We start from the raw sequence: 20,160 nt of genomic DNA on the forward strand, positions 1-20,160 counted from the left end.
GCAAGCGGCACACATACCTTGGATACATTGATGGTGCTGAGGTAGAGATGGTTGATAGCTTCAATGTCTTAGGAATAAATATCACCAGCAATTTGTTCTGGACCAGCCCCATTGAAGCAATGGGAAGACTAATATGAAAATAGTAAATGCTAACCTTGTGCCAAGGAAGTTTAAAAAAAGCTTCACAGTGAGGTCAAGATGCTGTGCTTCATTGCAAAGGGTACTTTATTTGGAATCTAGCCATTGGTGTAACTGAAAACAAATTAGGTATAGATTGCAGATATTAATAATTAGAAAATGGCTAATGCCCTGTTCCTTTTGGGCCTTAGTGTTAAAGTCACTTCAACAAAACGCAAGCCAAATTTTGCTCAGGAATTAAAGGTTACAGATATTGGCATATATAAAACAAATCTTCTGAAGAAAACTGTAGTCCTGCAAGTCCTTTAGGAGTCGGAGAAAATGGGGAACATTCAGACCACTTTATTCTTGATAAACTTAACTTCTTTAATATATAAGGTAGACAAAAATGCTGGAGAAATTCAGCGGGTGAGGCAGCGTCTATGGAGCGAAGGAAATAGGCACGTTTCGGGTCGAGACCCTTCTTCAGACTGACTCCCTCACCCGCTGAGTTTCTCCAGCATTGTCTACCTTCAATTTTCCAGCATCTGCAGTTCCTTCTTAAACATTCTTTAATGTATATTTATTTTTCACTTTTCACTGCAGAAATATGTTAAAATAATCAAGCCATTTTCTGTGTGAATATTTGCAGCTAGATACTGCATTTAAAAGTGGATAACAGCCATTGTTTACATAGAGCAAGTATTGATCTGAGTATTTAGAGAACAGCTTCATATACAACAAAATATTCTGAAATGAAAACAGAAAATGTTGGAAACTCAGATTATTTAGAGAGAATTATTTAGGTTGAGACCTTTCATAGGTACGAGATAAAGTTAGAAATCAAATTTATATTAAGTTGCAGAGAAGGGAAAGGGTTAGAGAAAAATGCCTGATTTGAAAATAACCAGAAGAGACTGAATGACACAGATGGTGGTGTCAGTTGAGAGAAGAAGTTGGGTCCAGTCTATCACAGGTGAACTGATTGCAAAAGATGTAACTCGGAGGAAAATGAATGAGAAGTTGAAAACCAGAATTTATGTAAATCTGAAATAAAAGATAATGCTGAAAATATTCAGCAGGTCAGATAGCATCCATGGAGAGAGAGAAAAACAGAGTTAATATTACTGCCGGTTCCAATACAAATAGGAAATACTGGTCAACTTTCATAACCTTCTCAGCCATAACCACTTCACTTGGTCGCCATCCAAATATTACGCTGCAACAAAAAACACTCTCCACAGAGACTGAACATTTCTTTTTTTCCAGATTTAGAGCAGTTTATCTGGGTTTTTTTTTGCCTTTCAAGGTATTTCCAATATTCTTGTGGCTTGTGGCGGTAATCTATTTTAACGCATAAACAGTCAGAAATTCAATGTCAACACCACCTTTATTGAGATATGAAAAGATACAGCAGCCACAAATTATTAGAACCTCAAGTATAACCTTGCTAAATTCCAAACAGCATTTCAAAAGAAATACAAAACAGTTGTCCTTTACAAACATACACTCTCTACTGCAAAAATGTACAAAATTACCAAATGTCGAGAAGTCTCTTCCCATGAACAGGGAAATCTTAGGATTATTCATCATATTTTTAATCAAAAAAAAAATCCCTCACTTGCCAGAATATAAAAAGGAGCTTATAGAACAAAAACAGAATGCTGGTAGTGTGTTATAGTCTTGGCCTTGTGAGCATTGGCTCTGGAAGATTTCAATTGCTTCATTCCTTGTATTCCAGAAATTGCTGCAGCCTTTTTCTGTGTTCTGACGAAAGTTGTACAGCCCTGAAAATAAGAATATATTTAAACACGACACATAGTTTGAGAAGGAAATTGACATAAATTGAATCAAAGGATTTTCATTTAAAATCAAAAATAAATAATTAATTTAAAAGTATCTAGCAAGACCAGAGAGAAATTGTGCAATTGCATCTTGAAGTATCCTATAGAAATGGACATATATGGAATATAGACTTACTTTAAATGGTCTCCAAAGGTGGTAGTTATCCTATAAATTGCAGTTTTCAGGGTGGCGCGAAGGGCAAATCTCAGAGTCTTGTAAGAAGAATCTATGAGAGTACCAGGAGATCTTGTCGGCTTGCTAGATGCATGAGGTAGTTTAAAATGTTTGTCCACAGCCTGTTTTTAAAAATAAAATAAGTTCAGTTCAAAATAATAAGGCAGATGGTTTTAATGGAACTTGATGAATCAGGGTTATCTACAAGAAAACATAAACATTCCAATCAACCGAAGGACATTTGCTGGGTCTGAGATATGATGTAATGTTAATTTAAAACAATGATTTTTCTTTCCATTGCTGCATTTTACAGTTTGCAATGTACTCAGAAACTGAAAGCTACACTGCATTAATGTGTGGCTCTTTCATAACATTCCAATATTTCATACTAAATATTCTGACAACTTTAATATAATTCCAGGTGAAACTAACTCCAGGTACTGTGAGAAATGCAAATATTATAACAGAGGGATATGATCATCTTATACTAGTATCACTTTCGTAGATGCTGGAGGATAGCTGGTAAGTTGAAGTATTAAAATGGAGGCACTCATTTTTTTCTCTGCTGTGTGTCTGTCTATTGCTAGACAGGCTTGGTCCACACTCAATGTAACTATATATAATTGTCACAAAAGATATATACCCATATGTTCTAAAATGTACACATACATCCCTCTTATAATAACAATCCAAACAAAAAACAAAACAATTTTTGTGTATCTTTGCTGGAGGATGAGAAGTGATCTTACAGAACTACATAAAATCATAACATGGATGGTCACAATCTATTCCCGGGGTAGAAAAATCTAATACTAGAGGACATGGGTTTAAATTGAGAGGGGGAAACATTTAAAATGAGGCAGCAGGGTGCACAGAGGGTGATCGGTATAGGGAACATGGAGTCAGAAGAAGCTGTAGAGTCGGGTACTATTACAATATTCAAAAGACATTTGAACTGGTACATTGAGAGAAAAAGTCTAGATGAATACGGGCTGAACCCAGACTTGTGGGACGCGCTCTGATGGACATCTTATTCAGCATTGATGCATTGGTCCGAAGACTCTGTGACCATCAGGCATGCAATATTGCCCAGCAGGTACCATACCAGCATTGCAAAAGCACATACATAGAGAGCAGCTTGTTGCATGGTACAGTGAAGAGGAGTCACACCAAATACTAAATAAACCACATATTTTGTGATTTTCAAACTGGGACTAAAGATATATCTTCTTGGGAACAATGTCTTGCAATTGGTGCATATGCCTGGAATGTGGACACTTGTTCAAAGTGTGTAATTTCTGGTCATTTATACATCTTGCATTGGTAAGTACACAAATGCAAGTAATTGATTGAAAAACAAACCGCAATGTGACACTAAAGACAAAATATAACTCGCTTAAATCTCTCATTGCCTACAGATACTCCCATCTCCCAGATGACAATCAAAGGATCAAACTGCAAAATGAATTTCATGGTTGCAATTAGTTGACTATATAATATGATAGGAAACTTAACAGATTGCCTCGCCAGGCCCTTGGGAGCAGAAACTGCATTTCAACTCTGAGGTCCCAATTGACATAAATACATTGTTAATGTGGATAGTCTAGTAATTTAATCTTAGGACTTGTATCATCCCCGCTAGGTGTGATTTAACTAGAACAGAGAGGGAGAAATATATGAAGCTGCAAATAGTGGCACAGTTTGAGTTATGCTAAACATCTCGAATTACTCACAATTTACCATGATAAACTCAACCGCACGGAGCAAGTATTTCAAGTGTGGACTGTGGTTGGCAGAACATATAAAGAACCAAAAGGATTCTCACCTCCTGGAGAGAGAGCATGGCACACAGAATGGATGATAGTGTTGTCTGCACTACACCATATCGGTCTTCTGTAAATGAAGCTACCACAAGATGGGAAATGGCTGCAAACAAAGAGATAAATGAAATTAAATCTATGCACGATTAAATAAGATATTGCAATGATCAGGTGGGGGGGGGGGGGGGAGGAAGAAAATGCATTTCATCTAGATTGTCAATTAGAAGTCTCAGTAACCAGCAGTGTGGCAAATTTATATACAAAATATTCTTGGTCTAAACTGATGGAGAATTGGAAAAAAAACAACAAACTCAAAATAAAGCAAGTGTAATTAAGCTTTGAAAAAGAATTTTATATTTAGTAGTATTATCGTCTTATTTGTGTAGGATAATTTAGGTCCAAACGTGCCAGGAGCCTCATGCCAAACTGCTGTAAGTTTTAATACTGGTTTTAGACAGATCAGGGTTACCAAGTGGATGTAGAATGTTGATGCAGGGGTTTCTTTGACTCGGATACTGGGAAGTGAATATGTTGCAATTTTCCAGCATTTACATTAAAAAATCTGCTGTCTGAACCACTGCTGAACTAGTCCTGGGATTTGAACAAGTCCTTTCATTTCAATGAAAAACAGTTGCAATGCAAAACAGTATCAGAACTTTTTAATTGGGTTTACTTTAATGTTTAAGCATTTAATTAAAAATATATTTTTCAAATCTTAAATTATTCATTCATTTTTTAAGGAAGTTTGAATATTTCTAAATGTCAGGGACATTCAGAAATATTTATACACCTCAAAAGTTATGATAGCCAGTAAATTCTCAGGCTGTGATTCAACTGGATATCAATCTTTCCTTGATTGTTGGATGGAATTTGTTATGAATCACCATTTCATAGCATGAAGTTGCACAAAGGTCTGTCATACACAGGGTCCTATTTAGTTGCCATGGAGGAACCCAGAAAAAATGTGTTCAAGACCATGATGAGAAATGGTTGAAAATAGAAACATATAAAATAGGTGCAGTGTAGGCCATTTGGTCCTTCGAGTCAGCACCGCCATTCAATTATCATGTCATTCCCCCGTTCCTGCTTTCTCCCCATAGCCCTGGATTCTGTTAGCTCTAAGAGCTATATTCAACTCTCTCTTGAATGCATCCAGTGAATTGGCCTCCACTGCCTTCTGTGGACGAGAATTCCACAGATTCACAACTCTCTGCGTGAAAAATAGCCTTAAGCTGCGACGCCTGGTTCTGGACTACCCCAACATCGGGGACAATTTTCTTTCACTGGTAACCTTTAATAGACCATTTTATACCTTAGCTCAATACTGTGGGATGAGTGGGCAATGGGAAAAGTAAACAGGAAGCCAGGAACCCAAAATTAAAAAAGGGCAGTTTGTAGGCAAGTTGGCGAAGTTAAAAAGAGCTGATGCCCCAATGGCATGATCAGTTCCAGCCTAAACCAGATACAAGATACAAGGATTAGGATCTCAATAACAGGAGCAGGCTATACAATCCTGCGAGCATGGTAAATATTGAATAAGTTCCTGGCTGATATTTTACCTCAAGTCTAACCTTCACCCACATCACCTTGATTCTCTTAATAACACACTAATACATTACACATACAAGGATTTACAAATCTCTGAAGAAATAAGTTTCTTGTTACCTCTGTTCTAAATAGTTGACTTAACACGTGACAGTTGCATAGCATCTAAAAATCTTGTACAGTTAAGTAATCCCTTAAATTTGTGGGTTTGCAGTCGAAACCCACAGATGCTGCATTCCTAGTGAGATTGATGCATGACTGCAATACACAGAAAAACTAGTGAGTGGACCATTTAATATCACTCCATCTGCCACTGCTTGCATGCCATGGCTTTTGAAGCTGCTGGTGTGACTAAAAAAGGACAAACTAGAAAGATTTCACACTGCTCCACCTGAGCATTAATAATCTACTGAGAATAATACTCTAAACCTTCCTCCTTAAAAAGTAGAATATTCACTGATTACAATCAACACCATAGCTTCCTTATTTGCAGAGGGAATATGCAACCTTGCCCACTCCACTAATTGTATTCCAATTATGCCTACATTACATTTCTGATCAGAATATTTTTAATTTATTAGTGGGATTGTTTGAGTTGATAGCTTAAAAAAAAAAAAGCAACCCAACTCCCCAATGAGCTGAGCATGTATTTGGCTTAGGTTAAACAGGCTCAGTATTTAATTTTGACAGTTTAACATGTTAGTATTAAACAGAAACACTTGGTCTTACATTTGTCATGAAAAGACACGGTACTGAAATAGGTCCCAAGGCCCACCAAATCCACACTGATCATCGGCCACTAATCCATCTGGACCTCATCTATCCTGTTGAGATTTTCTGTCCTGCTGCTAACCTTTAACCCAAATAATTAATTGCATCATCACTGGCTCCTGGTGTCACTGCTGCAAACAATCAAAATTGCCCCTACATTGCTATACAATATATAAAATGGTATTCTAAGATGGTTTCTGGACCACATTTTCTCCACAACCTCAGGGTTTATCCTGTCTTAAGACCGTGACTCTTCCATTCTCCAGCATGTAAGCCACTCCTCTTGTGACAATGTCTCATCTATACAGAGCTTGAATTGGAAGGACTGATTAATAATGCATTACAATGATTAAAATAAACTGTATAGGAGAGGCTAAAACTGAGAAAGAATAGTGACTGAATGGAGTCATTTCAGAAGGAAACTCCCATAAGCGTTTGATATCGAAGATTTTCAATACATCGACTGATTAAGTACTGCTCCAACCATTACCATTCATTAATTACAGACACAAAATACTGTAGTAACTCAGTCGGTCAGGCAGCACCTCTGGTGAAAATGGATAGGTGACGTTTTGGGTCAGAATCCCTCTTCAGACTGATTGCAGTAGGGAGATTGGGGGGAAAAATGGAAGCAAAGAAAGACCAGGACATATTGGAGCCGTCAATAGATGACCTCGGGCAAGGAGGTTCCCTGATCGGCTGACTGTTGACAAGAGAGAGCCTGAAAAAAAATACCAGCCCAGATTTGTCCTGTTTTTCTCCACTTCCAGTTTTCCACCAACTCTCCCTAGTCCAATCAGTCTGAAGAAGACTTCCAACCCTAACATTTTCACCAGAGATGCTGCGCGACATGCCGGCTTTTTGTGTCTATCTTTGTTACATTATACAATTTATTAATCCTCTGATGCCATCACTGTAGTTGGCCGATTCACAGGTGTGATAAGTCAGTGTACAGGAGAGAGATAGAGCACATGGTCGAGTGGTGTCACAACAGCAAGCCCTTGCTTAAAATCAACAAGACAGAGGAACTAATTGTTGACTTCAGGAAGGGAAAGTTGGGAGATTACACACTGGTGAGTTGGTGGTGGACAGTTAGCAGTTTCAAATTCCTGGATGTTTACATCTCTGATGACCTGTCCTGGGCTCCGTACATAGATGTAATCACAAAGAAGGCAAAGTCCGGCAATATCTATATTACTAAAACTCTGATCTTGACCACTTTTGGCCCACTGTGCTGCGATTTCCGACAGAACACCGCCACCTACGGCCGTCATTTTTGGCCACCTCGCTCAGAGCCCCTCTCCGCCTTAAAGGAGCAGAGGATTTTCCCTAACGATGACAAATCAGAGAGATATTAATGTTTTTTAAAAATTCACCATTCTCTCCGCTGCCCCTGCTGGAGGGAGGGGGAGGGACTATAAAACCAGGAAGTGGTGTGCTTCACTCAGTCTCTTCAATATGGATGAAGCCAAGGGTCACGTCTCTCTGAACTCTGAATAACACTGAACAAATGTCTACATAACTGTGAGTCCCCTTAATGTGGTTTGAAAATGAAAATATGGTTTGTTTGAAGTAAAAAGGCACTGCCTGCAAATGGTTGTTTGGGTGCTTTGGCTTGAGATTAAAAGGCATTACTTACTGCAAATTGTGGCTTGGGTGTGGCTTGAAATTGAAAGGCACTACTTACTGCAAATGGTGGCTTGGGAGCTTTGGCTTGAAGTTGAAAGGCACTATTACTGCAAATGGTGGCTTTGGCTTGAAGTTGAAAGGCACTACTTACTGCAAATGGTGGCTTGGGTGTGGCTTGAAGTTGAAAGACACCACTTACTGCAAATGGTGGCATGAAGTTGAAAGGCACTACTTACTGCAAATGGCGGCTTGGGTGCAATGGCTTGAAGTTGAAAGGCATTACTTACTGCAAATGGTGGCATGAAGTTGAAAGGCACTACTTACTGCAAATGGTGGCTTGGTTGCTTTGGCTTGAAGTTGAAAGGTACTATTACTGCAAATGGTGGCTTGGTTGCTTTGGCTTGAAGTTGAAAGGCACTACTTACTGCAAATGGTAGCTTGGATGTGGCTTGAAGTTGAAAGACACCACTTACTGCAAATGGTGGCATGAAGTTTAAAGGCACTACTTCCTGCAAATGATGGCTTGGGTGTGGCTTGAAGTTGAAAGGCACTACTTGCTGCAAATGGTGGCTTGGGTGCAATGGCTTGAAGTTAAAAGGCATTACTTACTGCAAATGGGGGCGTGGGTGCATTGGCTTGATGTTGAAAGGCACTACTTACTGCAAATTGTGGCTTGAAGTTGAAAGGCACTACTTACTGCAAATGGTGGCTTGGGTGCTTTGGCTTGAAGTTGAAAGGAACTACTTACTGCAAATGGTGGCATGAGGTTGACAGGTACTACTTACTGCAAATGGTGGCTTGGGTGCTTTGGCTTTAAGTTGAAAGGCACTGCAAATGGTGGCATGAAGTTGAAAGGCACTACTTACTGCAAGTGGTGGCTTGGGAGCTTTGGTTTGAAGTTGAAAGGCCCTACTTACTGCAAATGGTAGCTTGGGAGCATTGGCTTGAAGTTGAAAGGCACTACTTACTGAAAATGGTGGCTTGGTTGCTTTGGCTTGAAGTTGAAAGGCACTACTTACTACAAATGGTGGCTTGGGTGCTTTGGCTTGAAGTTGAAAAGCACTACTTACTGCAAATGGTGGCATGAAGTTGACAGGCACTACTTACTGCAAATGGTGGCTTGGGAGCTTTGACTTGAAGTTGAAAGGCACCTCTTACTGCTAATGGTGGCTTGGGTGTGGCTTGAAGTTGGAAGGCACTACTTACTGCAAATGGTGGCTTGGATGCAATGGCTTGAAGTTAAAAGGCATTACTTACTGCAAATGGTGGTGTGGGTGCATTGGCTTGAAGTTGAAAGGCACCACTTACTGCAAATGGTGGCATGAAGTTGAAAGGCACTGCTTACTGCAAATGGTGGCTTGGGTGCTTTGGCTTGAAGTTAAAAGGCACTACTGCAAATGTACTTACTTCCTGTTTGCACTGTATATTGATTTTAGATAAAACGCTACCACTTACGGCTGTGACTTTTGGCCATCTTACTCAGTCCCCCTCCGCTGAGCAGGTGCAGAGAATTCTTCCCATCAATGAAAAATAAAAGTGTTATTAGTTTTTTTTAAAATGTTGAGAATCAATCTCCTGTCAATCACTCCATGAAATCCACACCTTTTCCGGTGGGGGGGGGGGGGGGGGGGGGGGTGGCTCAGTCTCTGCATGATGGGGGAGGGAGAGGTCACGACTGTCTGAGCTGTGAATCAACTGAACACACTGAATGTCTACTGAAGTGTGAGTTTGGTGTTTTGTGTGGTTTTATGGTGGTTTCACCCTGCATGAAATGATATGAAGCTGCATTTGAATTTGGTGGCCTTGCACCCTGCTTGAAGTGGAATAAAACTGCACTTGAATTTGGCGGCATTGCATCCTGCTTGAAGTGGTATGAAACTGCACTGAATTTGGTGGCCTTGGATCCAGCTTGAAGTGGTATGAAACTGCACTTGAATTCGGTGGCCTTGCACCCTGCTTGAAGTGGTAGGAAACTGCACTTGAATTTGGTGGCCTTGCACCCTGCTCAAAGTGGTAAGAAATTGCACTTGAATTTGGTGGCCTTGCACCCTGCTTGAAATGATAGGAACATGGATTTGAATTTGGTGGCCTTGCACCCTGCTTGAAAAGGAATTTCAAGGAATAGTCATGAGTCAACTGCCAGCCCACCAGCCGTGAGTGAGCTGCCAGCAGATCAGGCTTGAGGGACTGAGCTGCCACCCCAAGAACCCATACCAGCACTCCAGAAAGCCCCCCTACTGGCCACCAATATTGGAATTGGTGGAGAGGTGGAATATTGCGTCGGGGGACCAGCCCTCCCGTGTGAACATGGGACCCAACGGGTCCCACTTAGTCTAGTAATTCCTAAACCTCTGACCTCTACCAACCAAGGAGGACGTGGGCAGGTGTGTGAGAATGCAGGGTCTTCTTTAAGTCACACTGTGTCCTGACTTGAAAATATTGTAATTTCTCACCTGTCACCATGTCTAATTTATGTCATTTCTTACCCAGTGGCATCACGGTAGTACCTTTAGTGGAATAATAACTGCTACTCAAGGTAGCTCACTACCTCCTTCTTAATAGAAATAATAGCTCACCTTGACTGCAACACTATTTATGTAATTGCTTCACAGTTAACACAATAGCATTGATTAGAAGCAAAAAAGCACATATCCCCACAAAAGCAATTACCTTCAAGTGACCAAATATGTGCTTGACTGTTCGCAAACAAGGCCTGACTTGAAGCTTCTGGAAGCTGTAAAGAAAATGCAATTAAATCTAATCTGCGTTTATAGAATTAAAGACAAATTAGGCCAGCTTAGATTTTGAAATGCCATGCAGTGCCAGCCACACATGCACCAAAGTCATTAAAGCCGCAAGTTTGAACCATTAGTCTGAATCACTTCAATAAAGTTTACTGATTTGCAAAGTTGCTAATTAAGCATTTCATCTCAAAAATCTATACATGCATAATGGAAGAAGCCAAGTTAAGATAACTATATCACATGCAATTTAAAGAATATTTTCAAGTTCCCACACAAACTAATTCTTCAAAATATGGATGCACTGCATGATTTTTTCATGGATGAATTTTGGTAACAAACCAAATTCTATAATTTGTAGATTTAAAGTCAACTGCAGACAAAGCCTTGTACCTAACTCGTGCCAAATATTTCAAGTTTAATGCAGCTGCCTGAAAGGGTTGAATGAAGAATATCACGTTGAAAGTTTCAAAGAAAAGTCACTTCCAAAGAGTTCCATGATTCACAACTCTTTACGCTTTTGTGCTCACAACTGACTTTTCATCTCTAGCCTTTGTCCAACAATCTGGTTATTAAAAAATCCATCACCTGTGTTCACCTATTGCTGGTCATGCTCTGTTCTGCCCATCCTCTTCCAGCTTTCTTTCCCACCCATGTACAAACTGTCTGAAGAAGGGTCTCGACCCGATATGTCACATATCCATGTTCTCCAGAAATACTGCCTGACCCGCTGAGTTACTCCAGTCTTTCCATGTCTTTCTTTGTAATTTTAAAAGTGTTCAGTTACATGTTTAAAAGCCATTTATTTCTGAATATTATTTGCAACCATTCAAAGCAAAGAGTATCGATAAACCAGTTTCCGAATATTTAAGTACTCGTATTTCCCGGCAATGAAGACGCACCTGTGTCAAAGACGCATCCCCATTTTGAGTTGCCAAATTTTGAAAAAATGCTGACGAGATATAGAATTTTTAACGCTCAAAAAAAAAAGAGTGAAAGTAACAATTCAATTTGCCCAAGGCTTCCAGATCTCCTCCATTCTGAATGACTGAATGGGTGGGGGGTGGAGGGTGATGGCAAGTGGAGAGATGGTGGGAAAAACGGGTCAAGTTGAATCAGTTGTGATCTTATTGAATGACAATACTAGTTTGAGGGACCAATTGAAGTTACTCGCGCTGACACAGGAGTAAACTTCACCGCCCTCTGTCCTGTTATCCATCGCCCGCTGACCCGCTCTGCTCTATGAACTTTGCTCTTGAGTTGGTCCCCTCACTGTCCGGTCTCCGAGCCAGGTCAAAAATAGGGATAACGAGAATTTCAAATCTAATATCAACTGCTTTAGTGCGCTTCTGTTGACAAGCCAGCAGCATTCTTATTCTTCCTGTTATTCTCACTTGACTGACAACCGCCACACACCTCCAAAGCCTGTCCACATGCAAATTTACATTGAAAGGCATTGACCGGGCATTGAATGCCATGCAGTGTCACCCAGCGCAGCATGTGAGGCCATGTCCTGCTCCCAGCGGCAGGAGAGAGGTGTTCAGATGGAGAGCACTGCCAGAGGTGAGCTTCCCACCTCCCAGCGGCGCTGTCCTTTTACAGCCGCTTCCCATTAGCTGCCAGCAATGAGGAATAGACTTGGCAATCCCTCAGTACTGCAACATCATTCTTGATGCTGCTATACTGAGGGATAGCCAAGTTTATCTATCTTGGCTAACAACCTAACCTTCGGCCTCCAAGACGAAAGTAAATTTTCGTGCCTTATTTTTGGGTAAAAATAGCGTCTTCATTGCCGGGAAATACGGTACCTGCTCAAATTTGAGCGTGTTTGGAGTGGAATATAATTGACTGAGCTATTAAATAGAATTAGTCACAGAGACCTTATCACAAACAACAACTGCATTACAAAGTGCTTTTAATATGGCAAAATGCACCTGGCTGATTCATAGCACAATCCATAAATAGCATCTTATATCAAGTGTGGAGCAGAGCCCTATCAGCTGAAACCACAGTTGCCAAATGTGGAATGATTAAAAATCAGAGATATACCAGGGCCAGGCTGAACAGAGCTGATATTTTGGACAAAAAATAGACACAAAGTGCTGCAGTAACTCAGCGGGTCAGAGCATCCTGGAGAACATGAAATACATCTTCATCAATTAGGTAAGAGAGTGCACTATATATTCTGAACAAAGTTACTTTTAATCCAGCACCAGGTTGTACATTGGAACTATGGAAGAGCCAATCGTTGAATGCAATGATTTACAGAGAAAATTTGCTTTTTAAAGTGATTTTTTAATTATACAGATATGTTTCATATTTGTCTGGATCTGGATGTAGTACGCTGAAAAGCTCTAGGTAGAGCATCACTCACTCAGCATGTGTTATCACTCATCTGCGTTAACAGTAAATGCCAACAAATCTCCAATCCCATTGCTTATTGATTATGCTGGTCTCAAAGATAGTTATTGTAATGCCAGAAATCTAGCTCAACAATTCTGCATTCAGGTCTGTGGAATCAGAGGTTGATCAGCTGCTACATGCTGAGAACTATCAATGTGAACAAAATAAACTTATTGAACCAATTCTGCCTTTGTATTATACCATTAAAACACAATTAAACCCAAGTCAGCAAGGCATAACATTTTCAGTTATTATCAACAGTCAAGAATTTCTAAACGGTAAATTGGTAGATTACGAATTTACCAATTGTTGCCGAATATGAGAGTTGAAGAGAAGGGAATCACTAACAGCAAATTCCAGACTTTATAATAACCGTGCACGTGTGCATCTCAGAATTTGCCATCAGTTTTACTCCATAATGCCATTCTCAATGCAAACTCCAGGTCAATATAACAACCCCTCAAACAAGTCTGAAATTTAGTGTTTATTGCATGAAGGCCATTTTAGATTTTATTTCATCCTTGAGAAACCAATGCAATAAAGCAGAAGAGATAGCAATATTATATCACAACAATTGATTATTATTAAGAATGAAATGTGAACAAAAGCTGTTCTGACAATGCACAATATGAGATTTGTATTTATCATTTCGTCCCAAAATGACATTACACAAATAAACAATTGCAGGTCATGTTCCTGAATCTACTTCACCCCCAATGAAATAAGCTGGACACACACACCATCCAGTACTAATTGAAAAGAAAAAGAGCTCGCCCTTAGTAAGCCAATCCCAAGAAAAGATCCTAAGAACAGTGCAACCAAGTCTGCCAGATATATCTAACCGATGCAAGAGGCTTCTTACTTAAAATGCTGCAGAAGCAAAAGGATAAGAGCTCAACATAAAAAAGCTAGCAGGTGAGCAAAGCATCAAGCAATGAGCAAGATTTCCAACAAGGCATAATCTGACATGCTGTTGATGTGGTTTAAAAATGACATTCAACACGGTACCTTGTTAAATAAATACATTACCAGGCCCCGCTTCAACACAAAAGTTTTGACCTAAATGAATAAACATTTCAAAGCAACATTAATACATCTTGTGGTATGTAACTCATGACTAGGATTTTAGGTTAGTCCTTAGAGTTTGGTTCCTATTTGAGATACAATTGCAGTTCATATGAGAATATAAGAAATAAGAATATAAAATGAGACAAACCAAATAACACAAGAAAGCATTCTGAGGTCAATGGACACACACCACTGGGACTTCATCATCCCCACCCCCCCACCCATATCTCTATTGTATGAACCCTGCAAAACAAGTGCCCACTAAGCCCTATTCCCTTTTGAAAACGTTAACATGCATGACAGCAACCATGCGATTAATCTTCACAGAATGACCAGGTGCTTCCAAAATTAGCATCATATCTCTTAAAATATGCTCTTCTATCTGCCTTTGATTTCTAGTCTAAATAAATTTTCCTTGCTACATCACCAGTTGCTGCTGTTAAAGCCCAAGGTTTGGTAATGTTACCCGACTGTTACCAGAGTACGAGAGCACATTTGATGGAGTGAAAAGCTGGAGGAGCAACAGCTGGGACTAGTCACCCGTTTACAAGATGACAGAATGGGAAAGTAGGCTTAGGTGAAGAGATGTACTAAGGAATTAGATACAAGAGCCAGAGGGGAATTTGAGGTGGGGGGGGGAGGAGAAAGGATATGTTATTGACATATTAAAAAACATGCAAATAGAAATGCTAGGATAATTTCTCTCAGAAATAAAGCTGCAAAAGTAATAACAGTCTGAAAGCGGAGCAGCTAGGGAAAGGAGTGTAAGAACTTATGGGTATTACTAAATAAATAAAACAAAATTATCTCCACTACCGAGTAAATGGTTAATAAAAATTTGCACTGGAAGATGCAAAAAAAGGGGTTGGCGGGAAAGAGGAGCTCTTAATCTGACAGTGACCAAGGTGCTTCATTTCCAAAGGGATAGAATATATATTTGATTAGGAAGAATATAAATGGTTTGATTGTGGGAGTGGGGTGAGAAAGGAGAATGGTGGCGTCAGGCGACAATCATTCACTGGAGACACCAAACATTCACGGACAACTTCAGTGTTTCTCATCAGTAATTCTATGAAAATTCATCTTCATCGTATTGAGTCAAGGACAATATGGCCATTGCCAACTGGTGGGTCTGTTTCCTTGGTTAAGATTTGTCTGTGCAGGCTTGTTTTAATATATGAACAGATCAATTCTAATAGATTGCCAACACAGACTTGTTAATTTAACACAGAGTTGGAGTTCAAACTATTCTAAGAAAGAAAGCAAAAATAAAATATGGCACACAATGGCGAGCTGAATTGCTCATGTAAAATGCTAGAAATTTGACTGAACGTTATTGCCTTCCCTCACAATGGGAACGTTGATTCCGCTGTGTGGGGATGTTTATGTTAAACTATATCGTGTATTGTGTTCTTTTTATTGTATGGCTGTATGGTAACTCAAATCTCACTGTACCAATTTGTGCATGTGACAATAAATGTGACTTGAACTTGAACAGAATGGTTTGAGCCAGACAGCAATGGGCAGTTTCAAGGAGATTATTATGTAGTTATAAGTAGGGTGTTTGCAAATTATACCCACAATTATGCATGGATTAGGAGTTATGTTATTACTGTAATGATGGAAATTAATGTGTTATCAGTATTACTTGTAGTTATCAGTACAACTTTGGTACTGGTGAAATCAAAGCTCCTCCGACATTGTTTTCCTTTCCAAGTGGCTACTTGTCCAGCAATTCAGCGTCACATTGCATTCCAGGTAGTGTTTCATTTGAAAGTTTTGCATAACACTAATTAGTCTAAATCTACGAGCAAAGTATTCTCGTAACAGGGAACCCAGCTTCAATTGAAGAAAAATACAGTACATTTTGTAAAACTTACAATACAGTACCTTTTGTAAAACGTACAAAATTACTGGATTGCAAAAGATTAACAGCTGCTGCAGGTTGTACCAGTTAACTTAGCATAAAGTGCAGATTGAATTAGTGCGGTTGACAAATGCAATGTCTTCAGTTGATGACTGACCACAAGAAGCATAGTCCTAATATTTTTGCAAATAAATAGAGCTCCTTTACCTGTTCTTGTCTTTGAAGTATCCATTCTGAAATAGGACTGTGCTTGGTTACTTCAGGAGATCTGCTGTCAACCTTTGCAGCCTGACCAGCAAATTGACTTGTGTTTGCCACATACTCTGAAAACATAAGCACTGTTAATACTCTGAAAACATAAGCAATGTTAACCCTCAATAACATCAGCAATTCAGTCAAACTACAAAAATATGTAGAGTGGGATGTAAACAGATCAGCCATGATCTTTTTAAGTGACAGAAAAGCCTTGAGGGGTCAAACTGCCCTTAGCTAAGCTGTATGTAAAATTGATGTTCTTAAGAATTAGAAACACTGGATCAAATCCAGTGGACCATCACTGGATTAGTTAGATAGAGCTCTAGGGGCTAGTGGAATCAAGGGGAGAAGGCAGGCACGGGTTCCTGATTGGGGACGATCAGCCATGATCACAATGAATGGCGGTGTTGGCTCGAAGGGCTGAATGGCCTCCTCCTGCACCTATTTTCTATGTTTCTAAATCATAAACCACTGAAATTACTCGGGTTCTGTTTCTCCTCGCTTGTTTATTTAACTAATGATTCCAAATGTAAAATTAAATGCAAATACAATGTAAGATTGGACCCATGGTGACTTTGTTGTCTGGATTTAGAACTGTCTCACTCATGGAAGACAGGTTTGTGTTGGCAAAGTGTTCATCGGGTTGGAGGTCTGTGGTCAGTGGAGCTCTGGTGTAAAGGTGGCTTGGTTACTAAGTTTGCAAATCATCCCAAGCTTGGTGGAGTTGCAGACAGCGAGGAAGGTCTTCAAAGTATACATAATGTACAAATATAAAATGTATACATATACACAAATTATATATCAGGTACAGAAACAGGAAAAGAAATGGCAGATGGAGTTTAATCCGACCAAGTGTGATGTTTTTGATTGAAAGATACAGCATGAACAAGCCCTTTAGCCCATCAAATCCACACTGACCATCAGTCACCTGTTCACACTAGTTCTGTGTTATCCAACTTTCACATCTATTCCTTACACACGAGGAGCAATTTACAGATGCCAATTAACCACAAACATGCATGTTTTTTGGGGAAGGAATCCAGAGGAAACTCACATGGTCACAAGCAGAATATGAAAACACCCCATAGGCAGCATCAAAGGTCAGGATCGAACCCAGGTCTCTGGTGCTGTGAGGCAGCAGCTCAACCAGTTGTGCCACTGTGCTGCCTTTGGGAGACCAATGCAAGTGCGTGTACTCAGTGTAGGATGGAGCTGCAGGTGCTGGTTTACAATGAAGATAGACACAAAATTCTGGAGTAACTTAGCAGGACAGGCAGCATCTCTGGAGAGAAGGTATGGGTGGCGTTTGGGGTCGAGACCCTTCTTCAGACTGAGACAAGATTCAGTCTGTCTCAGTGCAAATGTTATTTTCAATTTCCACAAACAAGAACTTCCAATAAAGTATTTTCACTCCTAACTTCTGCAAATCAAAGTATAGTGATGACTTACCCGTGGAACCAGAAGAGGATGACCAAAGTTTTGGTCTCCTCTTTACTAAATGAGAACTCTGTACAGAGCCGTAGTAAGGAGAGCCGAAGTCATTTAAGCGGTTCACTGCAGGCGATTCAAAGGGACTGCTCAAATCTGGTGTAAAGGGGAGACTCAGGAGGCTCCTCATGGACGGGGTTGAAGATTTGTTCATTGGGGAAACCAGAGGGCTCTGGGGAAAACGAGTATAGAATTGTGTCTTCAAGGAAGGCTGGTAGCTGGAAGGTTCTTCAAGGCAAGTAGCTCCTGCAACGGAAAGAATGATGACCATAAAAGCATACCTATAACCGGGTTGTCAAATTAAACTAGGTTGCCACAGGATTAGATAATAAATAGTGGGACTATATAGTGATTAAAAATCCAATTAAAATAATGTAAAATGTAATGTCCAAGCCATTATCTCTAGAATCCTCTCCATCCCATGCTCTATGCTCCTTTATTTCCAGTTCCTCATACAATACTGATTTACACTTCACCAATGATAACAATTTATCGAATGGGGTTGGGTGGAATGGTGGTTGTTGTGGGGGGAGGGGAAAGAGGAGAGAAAGAAAGTTTGCAGGGACGACTAAAGGAATGGTGACATACTATTTCAATAGAAGTTTCTGCTCCCATTTACAGCACCATTCATTTTGATTCTTGCTTCTTTATGGCCCATTTCTCTGCAACTTATAACTTTCTTTCACTGACATTCAGATGTGATGAAAGACCAACAATTTCAAATGCATGCTTTATTTCTATCTCCACACATTATGCATGACCTGCAGTGTATTATTTTTTTCGTAATTATTTTTGATTTCCTCCAACTGCTTATTTAAATAAAAATCTAAAACAATTGCTAGTAATAGTGAAAAAACATTGTAACACTGGATTACACTTTGGAAGCGAATTACAGATTTCAGATATTATATTGCCATCAAATTATTGGAACTATGAAACCAAGAAACTGAAAGAACTTTGGATTGGGCAGTTTTGATAAAATTTTAGCTCTTTTAGCCTTATCATATCCAAAAGATCCTGTGGCTCACATCAGACTATCTCCTCAAATAAATAATGTCCACACAAAACCTGCCCCACATTGTACAAAATTGTGATTAAAAACCTATTTTTATATAAATTGAACAAAGTCTGACCTGATGTATTTGACGGGTGGCTTTCCCTGGGAACAGGATATGATTTAATTCGACCATTGGCAGCAAGAGCTTCCTGATATTCTATCAGCTTTTGCGTTAGGTCATTTAGTAAGGCTAAGCATTCACCCGAAATGGCTATCCAATTATGAGGATGCCCACCTTAAAATGAAAACACAAAAACGATCAGCCGCATTAGCCAGGATATCGAAGCTGATTTTTATAGTCGCTACTTGATAAAATAAGGCACAAACAGAAAATTACTGAAATGTATAACACTGTGAAACCTGAAAAATAAACAGATTAAAATCTCAGCAGGAATGTCCTTGCGTGCACCAGTCTAAACCCATCCAAAGACGGCACAGAAATTAAACAATTGAAGGGAAATCATATCCTAAGAAATAAACTTGCAAGCTGCCTATCTTTTGAAAAGTTAAGTGGATTAGAGAGAAGGTAGACCCAAAATGCTGCAGTAACTCAGCGGGACAGGCAGCATCTCTGGAGAGAAAAAATGGGTGACGTTTCGGGTTGAGACCTTTCTTCAGACTGATGTCAGGGGAGTGGGCGGGACAGAGATAGAATGTAGTTGGAGACAGTAAGAGTGCTGGGAGAACTGGGAAGGGGATGGAGGGCGAGAGAAAGCAAGGGCTATTTGAAGTTGCAGAAGTCAATGTTCATACCGTTGGGGTGTAAGCTACCCAAGGGAAATATGAGGTGCTGTCCTCCAATTTACGCTGGGCCTCAATCTGACAATGGAGGAGTCCCAGGACAGAAAGGTCAGGTTGGGAATGGGAGGGGAGTTAAAGTGCTGAGTTTAAAGGTAGGTTAAGGCGGACGGAGCGGAGGTGTTCAGCAAAACGATCGCTGAGCCTGCGTTTGGTCTCGCCGATATACGGGACTTGACACATGGAACAGCGGATACAGTAGATGAGGTTGGAGGAGGTGCAAGTAAACCTCTGCCTCACCTGAAAAGACTGTTGGGGTCCTTGGATGGAGTCGAGGGGGGAGGTAAAGGGACAGGTATTGTATCTCCTGTGGTTGCAGAGGAAAGTACTTGGAGAGGGGGTGACTTTGGTGGGGAGTTGTGGAAGGAATGGTCTCTGCGGAAAGCAGAAAGTGGTGGAGATGGGAAGATGAGGCCAGTAGTGGGATCCCGTTGAAGTTGGCGATTAGAGAATGTTATTTAATTAATCATCTGGAAAGGAGAAAGCTATTACAAAGGATCTAACAGGGATGCTTAAGAGGGTCTTTGGGGGAGAGAAACAAGAATTAGGATGAAGAAAAGCAAAGGTAAAATAATGAGATTA

At 40.0% G+C, this 20,160-nt stretch overlaps 1 protein-coding gene across 4 annotated transcripts in view; it reads right to left on the reverse strand.

Moving 5' to 3' along the window:
* Nucleotides 1-207: 207 nt before the first annotated feature.
* The window catches only part of ndc1 (NDC1 transmembrane nucleoporin), a 36,885-nt gene continuing 16,932 nt past the window's right edge, over nucleotides 208-20,160 (reverse strand). For 3 of the 4 annotated variants that reach the window (XM_033028106.1, XM_033028109.1, XM_033028108.1), the window contains 8 exons: nucleotides 18,857-19,015; nucleotides 17,685-17,969; nucleotides 16,188-16,303; nucleotides 14,054-14,104; nucleotides 10,572-10,635; nucleotides 3,962-4,062; nucleotides 2,098-2,258; nucleotides 208-1,904 (listed from right to left, as the gene is read on the reverse strand). In XM_033028106.1, the coding sequence (XP_032883997.1) occupies nucleotides 1,841-1,904; nucleotides 2,098-2,258; nucleotides 3,962-4,062; nucleotides 10,572-10,635; nucleotides 14,054-14,104; nucleotides 16,188-16,303; nucleotides 17,685-17,969; nucleotides 18,857-19,015 (1,001 nt within the window). In that variant the 3' untranslated portion in view covers nucleotides 208-1,840. The remainder of the gene's footprint in view (nucleotides 1,905-2,097; nucleotides 2,259-3,961; nucleotides 4,063-10,571; nucleotides 10,636-14,053; nucleotides 14,105-16,187; nucleotides 16,304-17,684; nucleotides 17,970-18,856; nucleotides 19,016-20,160) is intronic. The other variant, XM_033028107.1, reaches the window with a different exon arrangement.

The sequence above is a fragment of the Amblyraja radiata genome, chromosome 10, assembly GCF_010909765.2.
Source record: "Amblyraja radiata isolate CabotCenter1 chromosome 10, sAmbRad1.1.pri, whole genome shotgun sequence".
Taxonomy (NCBI): domain Eukaryota; kingdom Metazoa; phylum Chordata; class Chondrichthyes; order Rajiformes; family Rajidae; genus Amblyraja; species Amblyraja radiata.